The following is an 18,711-nucleotide window of genomic DNA, read 5'->3' as shown; positions in this document are numbered from 1 at the left end:
AAATATTTGAATCATCCAACAGCCTTTTATTTTATGTTCTCCATTCATTTCTAGTTCTGCAGAGGTAGACTACAGAAGGGGTGGTGGATTCATTTACTAATTAACCTATGGCAGAAGCTGAAAACTGGCAGACCGTGGGCTGGATCCAGCCTGTAAATGTGTTTGGCCCACACAGTACCTTAAAAATCAGGAAATTGCAAATAAAACTCTAGATTTCTGGCTTTTCTTGAAAAATGAGATGCTTTCAGCATTGTGCCTGCATCCCTGTGTGACAGCAGTCTGGTTGTGAGCACCAACTGTAGCGGGCTCTCCAATTAGCCACAGTCCCCACTGCTCCTTCCTGTCTCATACCACACCTCCTGCCTCTGAGAAGGACTTTTGGTCCCTGCCCCAATTTTCAAGGAGATTCTTATTCCAAATTAGAAATGTGTGTATGTCAAAAATCTGAGTATGTGCAATTTTTAAAGCACTTTTACATTTAAAAACTTGTAAATTAGTCTGGGAGCTATGGCTCACACCTGTAATCCCAGCACTTTGGGAGGCCGAGGCAGGTGGATCACTTGAGGTCAGGAGTTCGAGACCAGCCTGGCCAACATAATGAAATCCCATATCTACCAAAAATATAAAAAATTAGCCGAGTGTGCTGGTATGCACAAGTAATCCCAGCTACTCGGGAGGCTGAGGCAGGAGAATTGCTTGAACCCAGGAGGGGGAGATTGCAGTGAGCCAAGATCTTGCCACTGCACTCCAGCCTGGGTGTCAGACTCTGTCTCAAAAAAAAAAAAAAAAAAAAACACTTTTAAATTTAGGACCATAATTGCACTGACTCTGTATTGAAGTGACTTAATGAACACCAAGTACTTTATTTCTTCTTCCGGAGGAGAAGAGGAATCATAAATGCAACTCTGACTAGAAGAAGGTTTTAACAAACCTGTTTTAGGCTTGTAAGAGTCTTCCAGTGAGGTTGCGGTAACATAAAGGTGTTTGATATTCATATGTTATCTGTAATGTTTTTCTCAAGATGATGGAGGAGGATTTGCAAGGAGCTTCCCAAGTTAAAGAAGAAACAGACACAGCAGAGCAGAAATCAGAACCAATGGAAGTGGATGAAAAGAAACCTGAAGTGAAAGTAGAAGTTAAAGAGGAAGAAGAGAGTAGCACTAACGGCACAGCCTCTCAGTCAACATCTCCTTCGCAACCACGCAAAAAAAGTAGGCCATTTATTCATTACCTTATTAAACCATGCTGCTTTTCCACAGTGTTAGGATTCCACGTGGAGGATTAAAAGCTAGAGTAGAAACATAATTCTATCTGCCCTTTTACCTTTCTTGCCTGCCATTCTCCAGACTTTCCCCTGCAGAAACACTGAGGCTGAGCAGGACCCCTGCCCTGTGCCTGTGGGGCTCATGTTAGGAGTGAGAGATGAGCTGCAGCTCCGAGGGCACCCAGGCTGCAGAGCTGTCTTCTGATGGTGCTGGCAGGGGCCGGGTTGAAATGTGTCTGGGTCCTTGAGCAGGTTAAGGAGCTTGGCTTTACTCATAAAAGTATAAAGAACCAGTGATGTATGTGAGTAGGAGAATAACCAAAAAAGCCATAATTTAAGGAAAATGATCATTATGATAGCACAGGGTGACCTGGAGGCAGCAGGTTTCTGCCGGTACAGTGAGGAAGCTGAGCATGCAGAGTGAGGGGCAGGGTGGCGCCTAGGAACCCCGTGTAGTGAGACATCGGGGAGGGCTAGATTAGGCAGCTTTGGGGTCTGAGATGTGTGGGGTAAGCCCGCCTCACAGTGGAAGTTGGATGGAATCCATTTGAGATGTATCCAAATTAAAGAGATAACAGGGTGTCAGAAAATTGTCAAGTGAACCTTAGAAATGGGAGATGGGACTCAGAAAGTTCAAGGCTGCAGATGACACTTTTGGGAAAGATTGCAGAGAAGTGTTAGAGACTGAGACCATGTTACTCTGCAGCTGGAAGGGACCCTGGAGAGAGTGGAGTACAGTGAATCTCAGGGCTCTTCATACTCTTAGAAATTGAGGGCCCCAGAGAGTTGTTGTTTGTGTGGATTATCTATCATTGCTTAGTCTTTAGGAAACTAAAATTGAGAAGTTTGAGTACAGTGGCTCACACCTTTAATCCCAGCACTTTGGGAGGCTGAGATGGGAGGCTTGCTTGATGCTGGGAGTTCAAAACCAGCCTGAGCAACATAGCAAGACTCCATCGCTACAAAACTAAAATAAAACTAGCTAGGTGTGGTGGTGCACGCCTGTAATTCTAGCTACTCGAGAAGCCGAAGCGTCAGGATTGCCTGGTCCTAGGAGTTTGAGGCTGCAGTGAGCCTGGATCACATCACTGCACTCTAGCCTGGGAAACAAAAGTGAGATTATTGTCTCAAAAAAAAGAGAAAAATTTTTAAATATTTAGTTCATTTAAAATAGTCTGTTACATGGCACCCACAGAAAACATGTATATGAAAAATGATTTTTCCAAAACAAAAATAAGTAAGAATAGTGATGTTATTAAGGGCATCTGCCTCTACATTTACTGTGTTGTGATTGGTTATTTTGGTTGAAGTGTATGAAGAAAATCCTGTAGTTGGTAAAGGGAGAAGTATCTTCATAGCCCTTTCAGCTGATTGTGGATATTCTTTGATACTTTACCAAAATTCAACCAGTGAAAGTTTCTTAAAGGTTAGTTGCGACATTGAACCAGAATCTATAGCACTGGATTTTTCATACTCTGTGACATTAGAATCCATTGATCCATCTTGTACTTGGAATGGATCTTTTGTGCTTGCATGATTTTTTTTTCCATTGACACTTAAGTTCTGCAGATTTTCCATATGTTGACATATTTCACTATACAGTGTCAAAAAAAAAATCAACATTTGTTAATACCACCATCAGTCTCTTCAAACAAGTCTTACCAACTTTGAAAAGCAGGGCATGCATGATGGCTCACATTTTGGGAGGCTGAGGGGGAAGGATTGCTTGAGCCCTGGAATTCAGGGTCTATGATTGCACCACTGCACTCTAGCCTGGAGCTCAGGAGTTCAAGACCAGCCTAGGCAACATGGCAAAACCTAATCTCTATTAAAAAAAAAATTAGCTGGGCATGGTAGTGCATGCCTGTAGCTGCAGCTACTCGAGAGGTTGAGGTGGGAGAATCGCCTGAGCCTGGGAGGTCAAAGATGCACTGAGCCATGATCATGTCACTGTACTCCAGCCTAAGTGACAGAGTGAGGCCCTGTCTCAAAAAATAATACTAATAATAAATTTTGAGAAGCTGTCAAGCCCGTGTACAAGTTTTCCAAAACATTTGATTTTTTTATGAAAGCCCAAATTTTATCATTGGCAACAAATACTGTCGGTTGTCCTTGAAGTAACTGGCCCTCTTTCATTTCGGAGAAAATGTCTGACATATAATCAGAGCTTAGTAACTATAGCTTATCTCTCAGTCATTCTTGAAAGTTTTAATGTGTTCCATGAGGGCAAGCAGCTACTTCAGCTGTAAATTCCGACACTTGCACAAGTACTGCATCCTATTGTGGCCACTGTGCATATGCAGCACACATCTTTTATTCTGTGATGAGATACACAGAATGTTTCATCACACAGAATAAAAGACATGGACCAGGAGGCCAGACGCGGTGGCTCACGCCTGTAATCCCAGCACTTTCGGAGGCCAAGGCAGACGGATCACGAGGTCAGCAGATCGAGACCATCCTGGCTAATACGTTGAAACCCCGTCTCTACTAAACAAAATACACAAAATTATCCGGGCGTGGTGGCGGGCGCCTGTAGTCCCAGCTGCTCGGGAGGCTGAGGCAGGAGAATGGCGTGAACCCGGGAGGCGGAGCTTGTAGTGAGCTGAGATACTGCACTCCAGCCTGGGAGACACAGCGAGACGCCGTCTAAAAAAAAAAAAAAAAAAAAAAAAAGGCATGTACCAAAGGCTTAAGATTTAATACAAGGAATACTTTTTACTACCTCATCAAGAATATTTTTTCAGCCAGGTGTGGTGGTTCACATCTGTAATCTCAGCACTTTGGAAGGCCAGAGTGGGAGGATCACTTGAAGCCAGGAGTTCAAGACCAGCCTGGGCAACATAGTAAGACCCTGTCTACAAAAAATTAAAAATCAGCCAAGTGTGGTGGTGCATGCCTGTAGTCCTGGCTACTCAGGAGGTTGAGGCAGCAGGATCACTTGAGCTTGGGGATCCAAGGCTGCAGCAAGCTGTGATGCCACTGTTGGACTCCAGCCTGGACAATAGGGCAAGGCCCTATCTCAAAAATAAATAAATTAATTAATTAAGAAATGAGTGGGCACAGCGGCTCCCACCTATAATCCCAGCATTTTGGGAGGCGAACACAGGAGGACCACTTATGGTCAGGAGTTCAAGACCAGCCTGGGCAACGTAGTGAGACCCTGTCTCTACAAAACAATTTAAAAATTAGCCAGGTGTGGTGGTGCACCTGTGGTCCCAGTGGCTCAGGAGGCTGAGGTGGGAGGATTGCTTGAGCCCAGGAGGTTGAGGCTGTAGTGAACCATGATTGTGCCAGTGCATTCTAGCCTGGATGAGAGAGTGAGACCATGTCTTAAAGAATATTTTTTCTTGGCCGGGAGCAGTGGCTTATGCCTATAATCCAAGGACTTTGGGAGGCTAAGGCAGGAGGAATACTTGAGGCCAGGAGTTCAAGCCAGCCTGTGCAAAATAGCAAGAACCCATCTCTACCAAAAAAAAAAAAAAAATTTTAAACAAATTTTCTTAAGCATGGCTGGTATTTTTTTTCTTGTGACTGTGCAGCAGCAGCAGTGTGTGATAACGTAGAGTTTGGTGATGTTGGCTTTCTTTTCCTTTGTTTTTGCTTTTTAGCCGGGTGTGGCAGCATGCGCCTGTAGTCCCAGCTACTCGGGAGGCTGAGGCAGGAGAATCACTTGAACCCCGGAGGTGGAGGTTGCAGTGAGCCGAGATTACGCCACTGCACTCCAGCCTGGGCAACAGAGTGAGACTCCTTCTCAAAAAAAAAAAAAGATTGCTTTTTTCCCATCTGTGCAGATGTCCAACATAGTGCAAAAGGCAAATGATAATTTAGTGTTATAAAAATTGTTTCAGGCCGGGCACAGTGGCTCACACCTGTAATCCCAACACTTTGGGAGGCTGAGGCAGGTGGATCACCTGAGGTCAGGAGTTCCAGACCAGCCTGGCCAACATGGCGAAACCCCGTCTCTACTAAAAATACAAAAATTAGTCGGGCCTGGTGGCGCATGCCTGTAATCCCAGGTACTCAGGAGGCTGAGGCAGAAGAATCACTTGAATCCGGGAGGCGTCGGAGGTTGCAGTGAGCTGAGATCGTGCCATTGCACTCCAGCCTAGGCAACAAGAGAGAAACTTCGTCTCAAAACAGAATTGTTTCAAGCTGGGCATTGGGGTTCACACCTGCAATTCCAGCACTTTTGGAGGCTGAGGTGGGAAGATCACTTGAGGCCCAGAGTTCAAGACCAGCCTGGGCAACATGGTGAGACCCTGTCTCTATAGAAAAAAATAAAAAAACAGCTGGTTATGGTGGTACATGCTTATAGTCCTCACTACTCATGAGACTGAATTAGGAGGGTTGCTTGAGCCTAGGAGGTCAAGTTTGCATGCAGTGAGCTGTGATTACGCTACTGCACTCCAGAAGACCTCGTCTCAGAAAAAAAAAAATTGGTTTCAGTTTTGGTGAAATAATCTTCATCTTACAGCACATAAAAGGGCCTAGGGCAGTGCTATAACTTGAGCACCTAAAATGTGACCAGGGTGGCCAGGCGTGGTGGCTCACGCCTATAATTCCAGCACTTTGGGAGGCCGAGGCGGGCGGATCACGAGGTCAGGAGATCGAGACCATCCTGGCTAATACAGTGAAACCCCGTCTCTACTAAAAATACAAAAAATTAGCTGGCCATGGTGGCAGGCGCCTGTAGTCCCAGCTACTCGGGAGGCTGAGGCAGGAGAATGGCGTGAACCCAGGAGGCGGAGCTTGCAGTGAGCCGAGATCGCACCACTGCACTCCAGCCTGGGCGACAGAGCAAGACTCCGTCTCAAAAAAAAAAAAAAAAAAAATGTGACCAGGGTGACCGAGGAACTGAGTTTTTTATTTTTTGTAATATTATTCATTTGCTGAAATTTCAGTAGTCACAGGGGCTGGGGACTACGATATGAGACAGCAGCCTCCAAGGGCTCGAGAGCCGCGTTTTTGGGAGATGCTGGTGCCCTGCAACAGCCCTGCTGCGTGGAGCAGGTCCTCGGGCCAGAGGAGGGGAGCGGCGCAGTTCACATACACTCCTGACTTCACTTCTGCGTATATGGGATCTCCTTACAGAAAGGTGCTGGTGAAGACAGGAGTTTGAAAATGCTCTCCTCGGCTGGGCACGGTGGCTCACGCCTGTAATCCCAGCACTTCGGGGGCCGAGATTGCACCACTGCACTCCAGCCTGGGTGACAGAGCGAGACTCCGTCTCAAAAAAAAAAAAAAAAGAAAAGAAAATGCTCTCCTCAGCACAGAATTATATAGTTATTTAATGAATGAATAAATGATCAACCAAAGTGACACTTGTTTCAGGCCCTGTCACTCCCGATTACCACTGGGGCGGTGACAGGGTCTGCAGGCCTTCTCCATGCAGAGGCCCAGTGGTCCACGCTGTGGGCTTTGTGCGTCCTGGGGCCTCTGTTACCACTCCTCAGTGCTGCCACTGTGGCGCGGAGGCAGCTACAGATCCTATATACACGAATGAGCACAGCTATGTGCCAGTAAAGCTGTATTTTTGGAGACTAACACTTGAATTTTGTGTGATTTTCACATGTCATGAAATAGTATTCTTTTCTTTTTTTTCTGCCAAACATTAAAGAATATGAAATCCATTGTTAGCTCTTGGGCCATACAGAAAAGCAAGCCACATTTGGCCTCTTGGTCATAATTTGCCAACCCCTCATTTAGAGAAATCAAAAGGCTATTCGTTACATAATTGTTTTCTCATAAAGAGTTATTCAAAGACTACCAAATGCTGCTTCGTCTCTGCATAAAACAGAAGAAAGGAGTTAGTGGGAAGCAAGGATGTGTGTTTCTGACGCTTCTGAAGGGCACATCTGCACCCTAGACCAGGCCTTTGCACCTTCAAGTCCTGGGGACCGTGTGCGTGGGGAGTGCTGCATTGGGGTTTTTACCTGGTTGCCCAGACCTCAGGCCGCTGTTGGAGGTCTGAAGCAGCCAGGTGCCCTGGAGAGGAGGCAGTGTCTGCGGAGGTTGGTCAAGAGTCTGGATGCTGGGCTCTGATGAGAATGAGCCCTGAGGCATGTCCTTGGTGTGCCTGTTTTCATCTCTAAAGTGAGCCTGTTAAACACATGGGTTTTTCCTTCCAACTTTTAACTTTTGCTTTCACCAGTTAGGAATCTGATGGCGCTTTCCAGAATTTGTCAAGTTAGACCATCCCCACCCCACACAAAATTGATGGCAGGTCCATGTACCTGATGCTTGCCACTTCCCAACTGGAACTTTAAATGTTTATCATATTTTAATCTGATTTTTAAATTACAGTTTACCACTTATCTGTTGTAAGAAATCTTTTCAGCCGGGCATGGTGGCTCACACCTGTAATCTCAGCACTTTGGGAGGCTGAGGCGAGCAGATCACATCACCTGAGGTCAGGAGTTTGAGACCAGCCTGACCAACATGGAGAAACCCAGTCTCTACTAAAAATACAAAATTAGCTGGGTGTGGTGGTGCATGCCTGTAATCCCAACTACTCGGAAGGCTGAGGCAGGAGAATCGCTTGAACCCGGGAGGCGGAAATTGCAGTGAGCCAAGATCACGCCATTGCACTCCAGCCTAGGCAACAAGAGCGGAAGTCCAGCTCAAAAAAAAAAAAAATCTTTTCAAGATACAAAAAACAGACCAGGCCCAGTGGCTCACACCTATAATGTTATTGCTTTGAGAGGCTGAGGCAGGAGAGTCACTTGAGGCCGAGAGTTCAATACCAGCCTGGGCAACATAGTGATACCACAAGATCACTTGAGCCCAGGAGTTTGCAGCTGCAGTGGCTATGATGGCGCCACCACACTGCCCTCCAGCCTGGGCGATGGAGCAGGACTCTGTCTCTAAAAATATAAAATGAGATGGGCATGATGGCTGGGCACAGTGGCTCATGCCTGTAGTCCCAGCACTTTGGAAGGCCAGGGCGGGTGGATCATTTGAGGTCAAGAGTTCGAGACCAGTCTGGCCAACATGATGAAACCCTGTCTCTACTAAAAATACAAAAATCAGCTGTGCGTGGTGCTGGGCACCTGTAATTCCAGCTACTTGGGAGGCTGAGGCAGGAGAATCAGTTGAACTCAGGAGGCAGAGGTTGCTGTGAGCCGAGATCGTACCACTGCACTCCAGCCTGGGTGACAGAGCAAGACTCTGTCTCAAAAAAAAAAAAAAAAAAAAACCTGGGCATGATAGCTTAGTGCCCATAATCTCAGCACTTTGTAAGGCTGAGGCAGGGGGAACGCTTGAGCTCAGGATTTCGAGACCAGCTTGGACAACATAGTGAGACCTCATCTCCACAAAAAATTTAAAAATGAGTCACGCATGGTAGCACACACCTGTAGTCCCAGTTACTCCTGAGGCTGAGGCAGGAGGGTGGCTTGAGCCTGGGAGGTTGAAGCTACAGTGAGCCAGGATGATGCCAGTGTCCCCCAACCTGGGCAACAGAGTGAGACCTTGTCTCAAAAATAATAATTAAATTAAAAATTAAAGAACACAAAGAAAAAATATATCACTTATAAGCTAAGGCATCAGAATGCCTGAGACATCTTTGCCTCCAGTTTCTTCTCTGTGTGAGTGAACATGAGCCAGGTGGGGTCATGACACGCTGACTGCTGACTGGCCGGCCTCCCACACTGAACAGCTTCCCCGGCACCTGTTCCCATACTCGTTGAGGGTTTGTATGAATGTACCATCTTGAATGTGTTTGGCAGCCAGTATTTTATGTTTGTATTAGTGACAACAGAAAGTGTAGTAGGCAGTAAGGTGGCTGAGGGGTTGGAGAAATTGGCATTAGTAAATGTGGGAGTAAGCAATATGGAACTTTTTATAAAAATGCTTTATTTTGTAGCTGTTACTATTTACATTTATGAGATTCAAAACTGTTTGTCTCCAGTGGCCTGAATTTAATTTAGCCAAGGATAAAAAAACTTTCCTCAGAGGATCTTTTAAGGTCCCTTCCAATGAAATGGTCTTTTTTTTGAGACAGAGTTTTGCTTTTGTTGCCCAGGCTGGAGTGCAGTGGCGCAATCTCGGCTCACTGCAACCTCCATCTCCTGGGTTCAAGCAATTTTCCTGTCTGAGCCTCTCAAGTAGCAGGGCTTATAGGCACCCCCGACACACACCAGGCTAATTTTGTGTTTAGTAGAGACGAGGTTTCACTACGTTGGTCAGGCTGGTCTTGAACTCCTGACCTCAGGTGATCTGCCCGACTCAGTCTCCCAAAGTGCTGGGATTACATGTGTGAGCCACCATGCCCAGCCTGAAATGGCTTTATTTGCCACCCAGTTTGATGAATGAGACAGGTTTGGGAGTTAGCTTTACTTTCTTTTTCAGCAAGTTTTTAATGTTGGAAACCTTTCGTGGAAGAAGCAAACTTCTCAGTGTTGTATTTTGCCTCAGAAGCTGAATGCAGTTCTGACGCTAGTGCATTTTCAGAAGCTTTAGTCCTTAACGATGATGGACGAGAGCTCCTCGAGTGCCTTAGGAGCATCGTGCCTGGGACGTCACAGCAGCCAGGATTCTGTTTTAAATGTGAGGTAGGAGGGATCTGAGCACCTTTTACAAAGTGTCTTTTCTTGATGTTTTCTCTGCAGTCTTTAAACCAGAGGAGTTACGCCAGGCCCTCATGCCAACCCTAGAAGCACTGTATCGACAGGACCCAGAGTCATTACCTTTCCGGCAGCCTGTAGATCCCCAGCTCCTCGGAATTCCAGTAAGTTAATTCATAAAAATAGATTATAACTTTGCCGGTGTGACTTCTGAGTGTCCATTGTTTTATCTCTTGAAATTAGATAAAATAATCCCCCTGCCTTGAAGATTGTTCTCCTAATATAAAAAACTGTTGTCTGTTAACAGTTATCAACGAAAGTGTTTATTTTGTTTGATTTCACCTGTTCATGAAGCCCTGGTCCTTGGAGGGGTGTACTGAAGCAAGGGAGGCACATGCCCCTGAGACTTCACTTTATATTTGGGGCCTTGTGTCACTTTTGTCTGAAAGAATTTGTGAACATGAACTGTAAAAAAATATTTGGGCTTCTCTCTTTTATATTCCTGGATAGCCTTGCAAAGGCCGTGGTGACCCAGCCAATTCTGCGTAGCAGTCATTACTAGCTTTGTGTTTATATTTGTCTTGGAATTTCATTTTGCTTGCTAGGATCAAGAGTGAATATCTAGAAATACACACTGATAAACTTGTTCACTATTTTAATTCAGTGGATTAAAGATCTATTTTTAAAATTTTTTGTTAGAAGTATCTTTTAACAATTTTTCTTTACTTTGCCTTTTGAAGTATTATAATGTGATCATACCTGAAAATATTAATTACACTTTTAGTGAGTAAAATCAGTTGCGTCAGAGGTGATTTTCTTTTCATTTCCCATTTCTTACTGTTGGGAATGGAAGTTATTTTGGTACTTTCTGTTTCTATTATTTTAAAACAAAGCTGCCAGATAAGACTGGCATTTGGATATTGGGGGATTCCCTATACTGAGACCTTTTTTTTTTTTAAGGACTATTTTGACATCGTAAAGAATCCCATGGACCTCTCCACCATCAAGCGGAAGCTGGACACAGGGCAATACCAAGAGCCCTGGCAGTATGTGGACGACGTCTGGCTCATGTTCAACAATGCCTGGCTCTATAATCGCAAGACATCCCGAGTCTATAAGTTTTGCAGTAAGCTTGCAGAGGTCTTTGAGCAGGAAATTGACCCTGTCATGCAGTCCCTTGGATATTGCTGTGGACGCAAGGTACAGTTTTAAGTTTTTCTGGAAAGTGAATTTTCCTGGTTAATCCAGCCAGAGGGGTGTTATACTAATATGAGACCACACCTGTGTACTGGGAGTGCATATGTGCAGTCTGCTGTCTGGTGACACAGTTGATGCCTGAAGTGATGTGATGGGTGATCAGAGCTGAGTGTACAGGCACTTACTGAGGGAGGCCATGGGGAAGCGTTTCTGGCTGCCCCTCTCCGCCTGTGGTACCTGTCTGTAGTAAATATCTCTTACAGCCAGTTCTATCACATGCTATCCCAAAATGTATTTAAAGCTACTAAAATTGTTAGAAAACTGTCTAATATACTAACAAATAATTTACTAGTCTCTATAGTAGACTAGAACATTATAGGACAGTAAATGGAATGTATTTTTATATAAAAGTATTTCTCCTTTATTTTTGCAGTATGAGTTTTCCCCGCAGACTTTGTGCTGCTATGGGAAGCAGCTGTGTACCATTCCTCGCGATGCTGCCTACTACAGCTATCAGAATAGGTAAGCATCAAGCAGCATCCTGCATTATGTCTTAGGGCAAGGCACGTTCATCTGGTTATAGTCCGTGTACATTATTTCTTTCCTGAAGTTCCAATAAAAAGTGGCCCAGTTTCAGGCCGGGTGTGGTGGCTCACGCCTGTAATCCCAGCACTTTGGGAGGCTGAGGTGGGAGGATCGCTTGAGCCCAGGAGTTATGTTATCAGCCTTGGCAACATAGTGAGACCCCATCTCTATTTGAAAAAAAAGAAGTGGCTCGGTTTCAGTGTCTTGTTAGTCACTTAGGCCCATGGCCTCTTAGTTAGTTATAAAGCATACTTTTACCATGTAAAAACTGTAACCTCAGAGCCAAGTCTTGCCGTACTACTTGGATTAGGTACATTATTTCTTCAGCCATGCCCGTTCTAAAACGCAGCCCTAGAAGCAAGCGTCTGAAGTTGAGAGTAACTCTGATAAAGGCTGGCATGCCTTTTTCAAGATGTTCATAGAGTACAAAATGTGGATTTTACTATTCTGCCTGCAAATATTTGCTGGGTAATTTGGCCTGATCAGTCTCATGGAAAGATTTGCACGAGTGCTACTTCCTTTAAGGCAGAGGAAAAGGGTCCATGATCTTTATTTTTAAATTTTACACTAGCAGCACGATACAAAATGAGATCTGGTGTTTTAATTGAGTTCAAGCATCACCCTCCTATTATAAGATGGCCATTTCAGGGTTTTGTGAGTGGTGGATCTGCTTAAGAAATACTTGCCATTCTTTTGGAATATGAAGATGGCTAAAGAATAGATCTCCTGTCTTAAAATAGATGGAGAGTGAAAATAGTATTTTTTGTTGTGGTTTCCCACAAAATACAGCTTGCGTAGTTTTGGGGTTGTTTGAGAAGTCAGCTTATCTGTACCACAGCGTGTAAGTGTCCATGTGTGGCTGCAGTGTGAGCGCACCACGCGTGGAGGCACAGGTCAGGAATCTTGCTCAAACTGTGACGTTGCCTCCGTTTTATGAGGCAGCAGCTGGATTCTCTGTGGCCAAGATAGAGCTTGGTGCCTGTTTTTTGTCTTTAGGTTCAAATATTAAGTGTCAACACTGGTGTTTGGCATTTTTTATTATTTTACTCTTGTTTGGTCGTAGTAATTATGTCCTATACTTCAAAGAAGACAGAAGGCTTTTTGTTATTTGTTCACAGGCCTGAAAATTTTGGAATTTTATGGTTATGTGTTTTAATTCTTTTATGTTTTAAAAAAAAATCCGTATTCAAGATAAGCAATAACTCCCATCAAAATCCTATTTTTAAAAAAATCCTTTTGACACAAAAATGTCTCAAAAAAAGATTCCTAAGCCTTTTCTATTAGGAATAAGCCTGGCCTGCTTATTCCTAATACTGTTCAATGTAGTGAAACACTGGTGCAAGGGGGAAGGACAGACCCTAAACTGCATCCCTGCTGGAAGTGCAGTGTGTGCAATTGTCCTGCTGAAAATAGTTTAACATTCAGAGTCTGATTTCCATCTCAACTTCCCCTTTATCAATAGAAACATTTTATGATCAAGTTTAAAATGATACCATAGCCCCTTCCTAATGGGATCTCTCCCATAGTGACTTGCTGCTCTTTTGGAAGTTCTGGCCACTCCATTTATGCTTTTAGCCCCATGACCTTCAGCAGACCCCATGATGTATTAATGTATTAAGCTTAGCCTTGTCTGTGATACAGACAATAGCGTCTTCCCTCGCAGCCTCATTTTGTCAAGTCCTCGATGAAATGATGAATAGGAATGCACTTTAAAAACCATTTGTGCCAAGCAAGATAAAGTTAATGATATCTTAAGAGAAAGGTTAATATTAACTATACCCAGAAAAATGCCACCCCTGCTACGTTGTCCAACACAGTTTTGGTCTAGAAGGAAGGTAGATTGTTTACCACTGTCTCTAAAGTGTTGTGGGGCCTGTTCCTGGGGCCTGTTCCTGGGTCCGTTGGTACCCTGCCTTTGCTGATTTGCACAGATTTTGGTCTTTTACATTGAGAGCAATTAAAGTTAAATGGAATTGGTAGGATCAACGAGTCATTGATGGCATGAAAGTTCTGAAACATCTGATTTTATTTCTGTATAGAACTTCATTTTTACTAAACAAAAGTAATGTATTTTTAAGAGTGGAAATGCAAATAAAGGAGTACCATTTTATTAGTGATAATTTTTAAAGCGTAGGCTTAGCATTCCTCAGCTGTTCACAGGCATACTCTCTAGAACAGTGTATCTGAGTAGGTTAGCATGTTATAATCCTAAGAAAGCAGTGGCCTGATTCTGTAACAAATACTTTAACTGCTCATGTTTTTATTTTCAACTTTGACTATTTATGAACACTGCAGTGTTCTTATGAATAATTGTCTTGGCACTTGTAGTCCTAAACTGGGCACTTAGAACAATAAAAAATCCTACAGATCATTTAAACAAGTGAAACCGTAATATATAAGCGAGCGTATGGTTACATTTTCACTTGTTTTCATACTTCGCAAATTTGAAAGTAACTCATGTTGGAAAAACTGTTCTTTAGATTTCCCAGTTAGTATCTATAGATAATATCATCTATAGATATCCCAGTAATACGTACTGATATGGTACTTAAAACAATCTGCATTTGAAAACTTAGTCCATATATTAAATTACCCTTACAGATAAACTATGCAGTTACATTGTACTAACTTTAGCAACCCTGAAATGCATCATCACTGGATTATGTGAAGTATTTCTCCTTTGCAATTCCATATTCATCAAGCTGCTTCCTTCACACCAGGCAAAATGTCATCTAGGCGCTTAAGTTGAAAAGTGAATTTCTAAATTTTTATGTGTTTCCAGGGAGAATAAAGTATGGACTAGGTAAGAAGGTAGGGGCAGTCTGGCAATAACATCTATCACTCATTGACTGCCAGGGTTGCTTTAGCTGATTTTACTAGTTGGGGGTGACTTCTCCCTTTTCTGTGTGCTGTCTTCCTCTCTCAGAACAGTAATAAAGTGAAGCCACGGGCCCCTCTTCCTCCCCTTCTTAAACACGAACAGGCTAAATTGTCCATTTCTCCAGCAGTTTTGGGGCAGACAAGGAGTCTGTTGACATGTTTTGCCTCCCCGGTTCTGATCCTGGGATTTTCCAGGGTGGGAGTCAATCATACAGGAAGAGCCTCAGTTTCCCAGCCACTGCATGGGCTGCCATTCCATCACCAGTGCCTCCCTCTGTGTCACTTTCCTCGGTGGGAAAAGATGGGTTTATGGTTGTTGTTTCCTGGATGTTGCTGGGCTTGCTGTCCTTAAATAAAAGCAAAGGATTTCTCCAGGATTTTAAAACCATGTAGACTCACCTGTGATTACAGTGGGAGTTTCATTTCAGAATGTCTTGAACGGTCCCTTCTAGTTGGCCATAGTGCTGCGTGTTTGATTGTATCATGAATGGAGCACTCAATTCAGAGTTTTACTTATAAAAGGGAAGTATTGCGGATTGAGGGAATGTCTTTTTTGCGTATTGTTTTGGTTGCCACTGAATTGGTTTATAGTTTTTGTACTTTAATTCCTTCTTGCCAGTGATGACCATACCCTCCTGCACATGGAAGTTCTTCTCCATACAGGATTTTAGGATATTTACAAAATAGTGAATGGCCAGAATATTGATATAGTTCATTCAGGGAAAAAAAAAAATACATATTTAAAGAAAAACATTAATCTGCCTGTTCCCTGTCAGAGTGTTAAATCCTGACATAATTTATTAATTGAGTTAGTGCCAAATAAATTAGTCCCAGCAAGAAACCTTCATTAATCCAGTGAATCTGTCATGTTCCTCATCAACCAAACACAAAAAATTGGCTCATCTTGAGATGCGCATGCACTGAAGTTGTATGCTTTAAAATTTGCTGTATGCGTGTGGTTAGTGAAATACAACAGACAAAATGCTCAACGTATTGAATTAAGATTAGATTTGGGACTTGTGGGGGGACCTGTCCTAGTGGTAGTGAACTGGCCACACGGTGGCCCACACCTCAGTCTTCTGTAGCCGTGTGAGTGCGCAAGTGAGTGAGACTGCAGCTGCTGCGTCCCATTCTGCACTTGGTGGTTCAGCCTGGCGCTCGAGTCCTGTCGCACTGTTTTTAATACTAATCCTTCCTGGCATCTTGTAGACATAGTTTTGAGCACTAAACCGCATTCGTGCTGCCGTCGCTACCTGACACTCATTCTTCTCGCTTGTGTGATCCACCTCCACCCGCTCGTTTATTCTTACGATATTCTTGTGTACTCATCTTGTTTTATGCAGCATCAGCCTGCATTTCTGTTGATTTCTCATTTATGTCCTTTCCAAACATTTAGTAGTTTTTATTTTAATTGTTTGTATTTGATAGCTTGAGCCCAGGCTCTATATTGTCTTACAAGAAATTGGGGTGATGGATAATTTCTCAAATGCAGATTGTTCTTTAAAGATTAACTCTAAATTCACTTAACTTGGATTGCCCCCAAGTCAGAACAGTCATTCGCAAAGTCTTTCAGATTGATGAATGATTGGTCCCAGTACCAAAAACGTCAAATCAAAGCTTAGAATTGAATTTTCAAAGATTGTTGATGGATTTACATATATTGTATTTCTTATACAATATATCACATTTCTTACTCTGTATATTCATATTGATAAATGGGTGGAAAGTCTTTGACCCTGACTGCATTTATGTTCAATGTTTGTCTAGAATATGGATTTGGTTTCATTTGTATTGTAACACAATTAACTGAATGATTAACATGAAAAAAAAAGGAAAAAATTAAAATCAGTTCTGGGTGCTCAGCATTTTCATACATTTAAAGATCTGGCTTAATACCGGAAATAAAATCTCTGAATTGCTGTCAAGCATAAATTTTCCATTTTGAAAAATAAAGCTATTTCAGTTTAAATTGCTTTTTTAAGGCCTTTTGTCAGACTGTTTTGTTCAAGTAAATTTTTCCATCTCAAACCCTGGAGTTATATTTGACTTTCTCTGAGTAAGAACAAAATTCAGATTCCTAAATTTGGGCTCCATACAATTCTAGTATTAACAACTCCTTGAAAACATTTGCCTCTTGGAGCCGGACCGAGCCTGTCGTTGTTAGTGATGATGGCCTGTGATGTGTGCAATGAGACCGAATGCTAATCAATGCTTTGCCTTGGCTTTCTGCTCTGTGTTGTCTTGGTGTCTGCGTCTTACCTCTGTGTCTGTGCTATTTGTTCCCTTCCCTGTTCTCTAATCTTGCCTTTCCCCACCTGCCCCCTGTTCCTTTCATTGTCCTCACTGACCCATCAATCAACCAACAACGCCCCCCCTTCGTCGTGGTGCTCTGCCCTGCTCTGATTGGTGGCTTCGTTGCTTGGGTGGCTGTGTGTTATGATGGACCAGTTCACCCAAGTATGGCCTTCTTGCTGACAGGTATCATTTCTGTGAGAAGTGTTTCACAGAGATCCAGGGCGAGAATGTGACCCTGGGTGACGACCCTTCACAGCCCCAGACGTAAGTACCATCCTGTCATTTTTTCTGGGGTGAGGGAGGGTGACCTTAAATTGTTTTTTCCTCTTACCAATGACTATAAGGAAAGTACCAGTGCCATTTTGACTTTCATGCAATGTTTTTTGGTTTTTTGTTTTTTGAGACAGGTTCTCATTCTGTCACCTGGGTGGTGTGCAGTGGCACTATCTCGACTCACTGCAGCCTTGACCTCTTGGGTTCAAGCGATCCTCCTTTCTCAGCCTCTCAAGTAGCTGGGATTACAGGTGCACGCCACCATACCCAGCTAATTTTTTTGTATTTTTTGTAGAGACGAGGTCTCGCCATGTTGCCCAGGCTAGTCTCAAACTCCTAGACTGAAGCACAATCCACCTGCCTGGGCTTTCCAAAGTGCTGGGATTACAGTCTGTTGTGTTGTGGGGTTTGTTTCATATTAACTATGCTCACATTTAATTTGAATATGTGTATTCATATACATTTACACTGAAAAATGTGTTTTGGCTGAACCACAGTGCCACCTCTGCCTTTATCATTTAAGGAGGTGGTACTGTGGCCTACCACTGGAGACCACTGGTCTCTCTTGACCTTGGTCTGTCTTTTTTTCTAAAATAATTGCTTTTTCCTAGTGGTTGTCAACTTCCATTTTGGGGAATTATAAATTTTCTTTATTTTAATTTTTTTTTTGAAATGGGGTCTCACTGTTGTTACCCAGGCTGGTCTCGAACTCTTGCCTCAAGCAGTCCTCCTGCCTTGGCCTTCCAAAGTGCTGGGGCCACCATGCCCAACCATGTAAATTTTCAGTTATACCTGAGAAACCAGGTAGCCCCATTTACAGAACTGGCAGTAGCAAAAAATGAGTTTGGTGTACATGCCCTGCCCTTTACATTTAGTTTATCTCCACTTAAACCTCCATCCTTTCAGTTGCTGAATTCTAATGCAGATTAATGGATTCCAGTGTTCTCCAGCCCCATTTTTTGGCCTAAAGTCTAAATGTGTCTCCTTCCCTCACTAGTGCTTTACCTATTGTTTACCAGCTCCGAAGTGGACGGGTATGACTTTGTTAGTTCATTCCTGCACGGGGTTAAACTTGTATTTCCAGTGTTTATTATACGGCAGAGTTACCTTCGAGCGATAGAATGGCCACTGTGTGGCAAGAAAAAGCAAATGCACAAATTGTGTTATCAACTCATTTCTATGCTTAAATACCTAAAAACCTGCCAGCCACCCACCACATCTGCCCAGGTCTGCCGTTCCCTCTTTTCGTCAGACTGAGTTCCCCAGTCTTCCATGATTCCTACCACCGTACCCACAGTGTGACTTCCCCCAACAGAAGGGAAGGCTTTGCCACAGGAGCGGTTTCCAGCAGTGTATGCACTTACACGCTACCATTTTCTTTGTTCAAATGCAGAAAAAACCTAACTTGTAAGACAAACAAACCAAAGTGACTGAAATTCTACATTTTCAATTTATTTCCCTTGTCATCCTAATTCTCTTTAGTCTAGTTGTGTGATTAATAATTGGATTGTTGCCTGAGCAACATAGTGAGACCCCCATCTCTACAAAAATTAAAAAAAAACTTAACAGGGCGTGGTGGTTTGTACCTGTAGTCCCAGCTACTCAGAACCGGGGTTAGTTTTGAGTTCAGCCTTGGCAACATAATGAGAC

At 43.3% G+C, this 18,711-nt stretch overlaps 1 protein-coding gene across 11 annotated transcripts in view; it reads left to right on the top strand.

Annotated features, from left to right (window-relative positions):
- The window catches only part of CREBBP (CREB binding protein), a 154,894-nt gene that overhangs the window by 111,126 nt on the left and 25,057 nt on the right, over positions 1–18,711 (top strand). For 6 of the 11 annotated variants that reach the window (XM_063655076.1, XM_063655075.1, XM_063655073.1 and 3 more), the window contains 5 exons: positions 1,022–1,211; positions 9,877–9,995; positions 10,792–11,031; positions 11,462–11,550; positions 16,942–17,052. In XM_063655076.1, coding sequence (XP_063511146.1) covers positions 1,022–1,211; positions 9,877–9,995; positions 10,792–11,031; positions 11,462–11,550; positions 16,942–17,052 — 749 coding nt within the window. The remainder of the gene's footprint in view (positions 1–1,021; positions 1,212–9,876; positions 9,996–10,791; positions 11,032–11,461; positions 11,551–16,941; positions 17,053–18,711) is intronic. The other 5 variants (XM_063655077.1, XM_054455748.2, XM_063655074.1 and 2 more) reach the window with 1 other exon arrangement.

Source organism: Pongo pygmaeus, chromosome 18 (genome assembly GCF_028885625.2).
Source record: "Pongo pygmaeus isolate AG05252 chromosome 18, NHGRI_mPonPyg2-v2.0_pri, whole genome shotgun sequence".
Lineage (NCBI taxonomy): Eukaryota > Metazoa > Chordata > Mammalia > Primates > Hominidae > Pongo > Pongo pygmaeus.
This window is presented reverse-complemented; position numbering and strand designations above follow the sequence as displayed.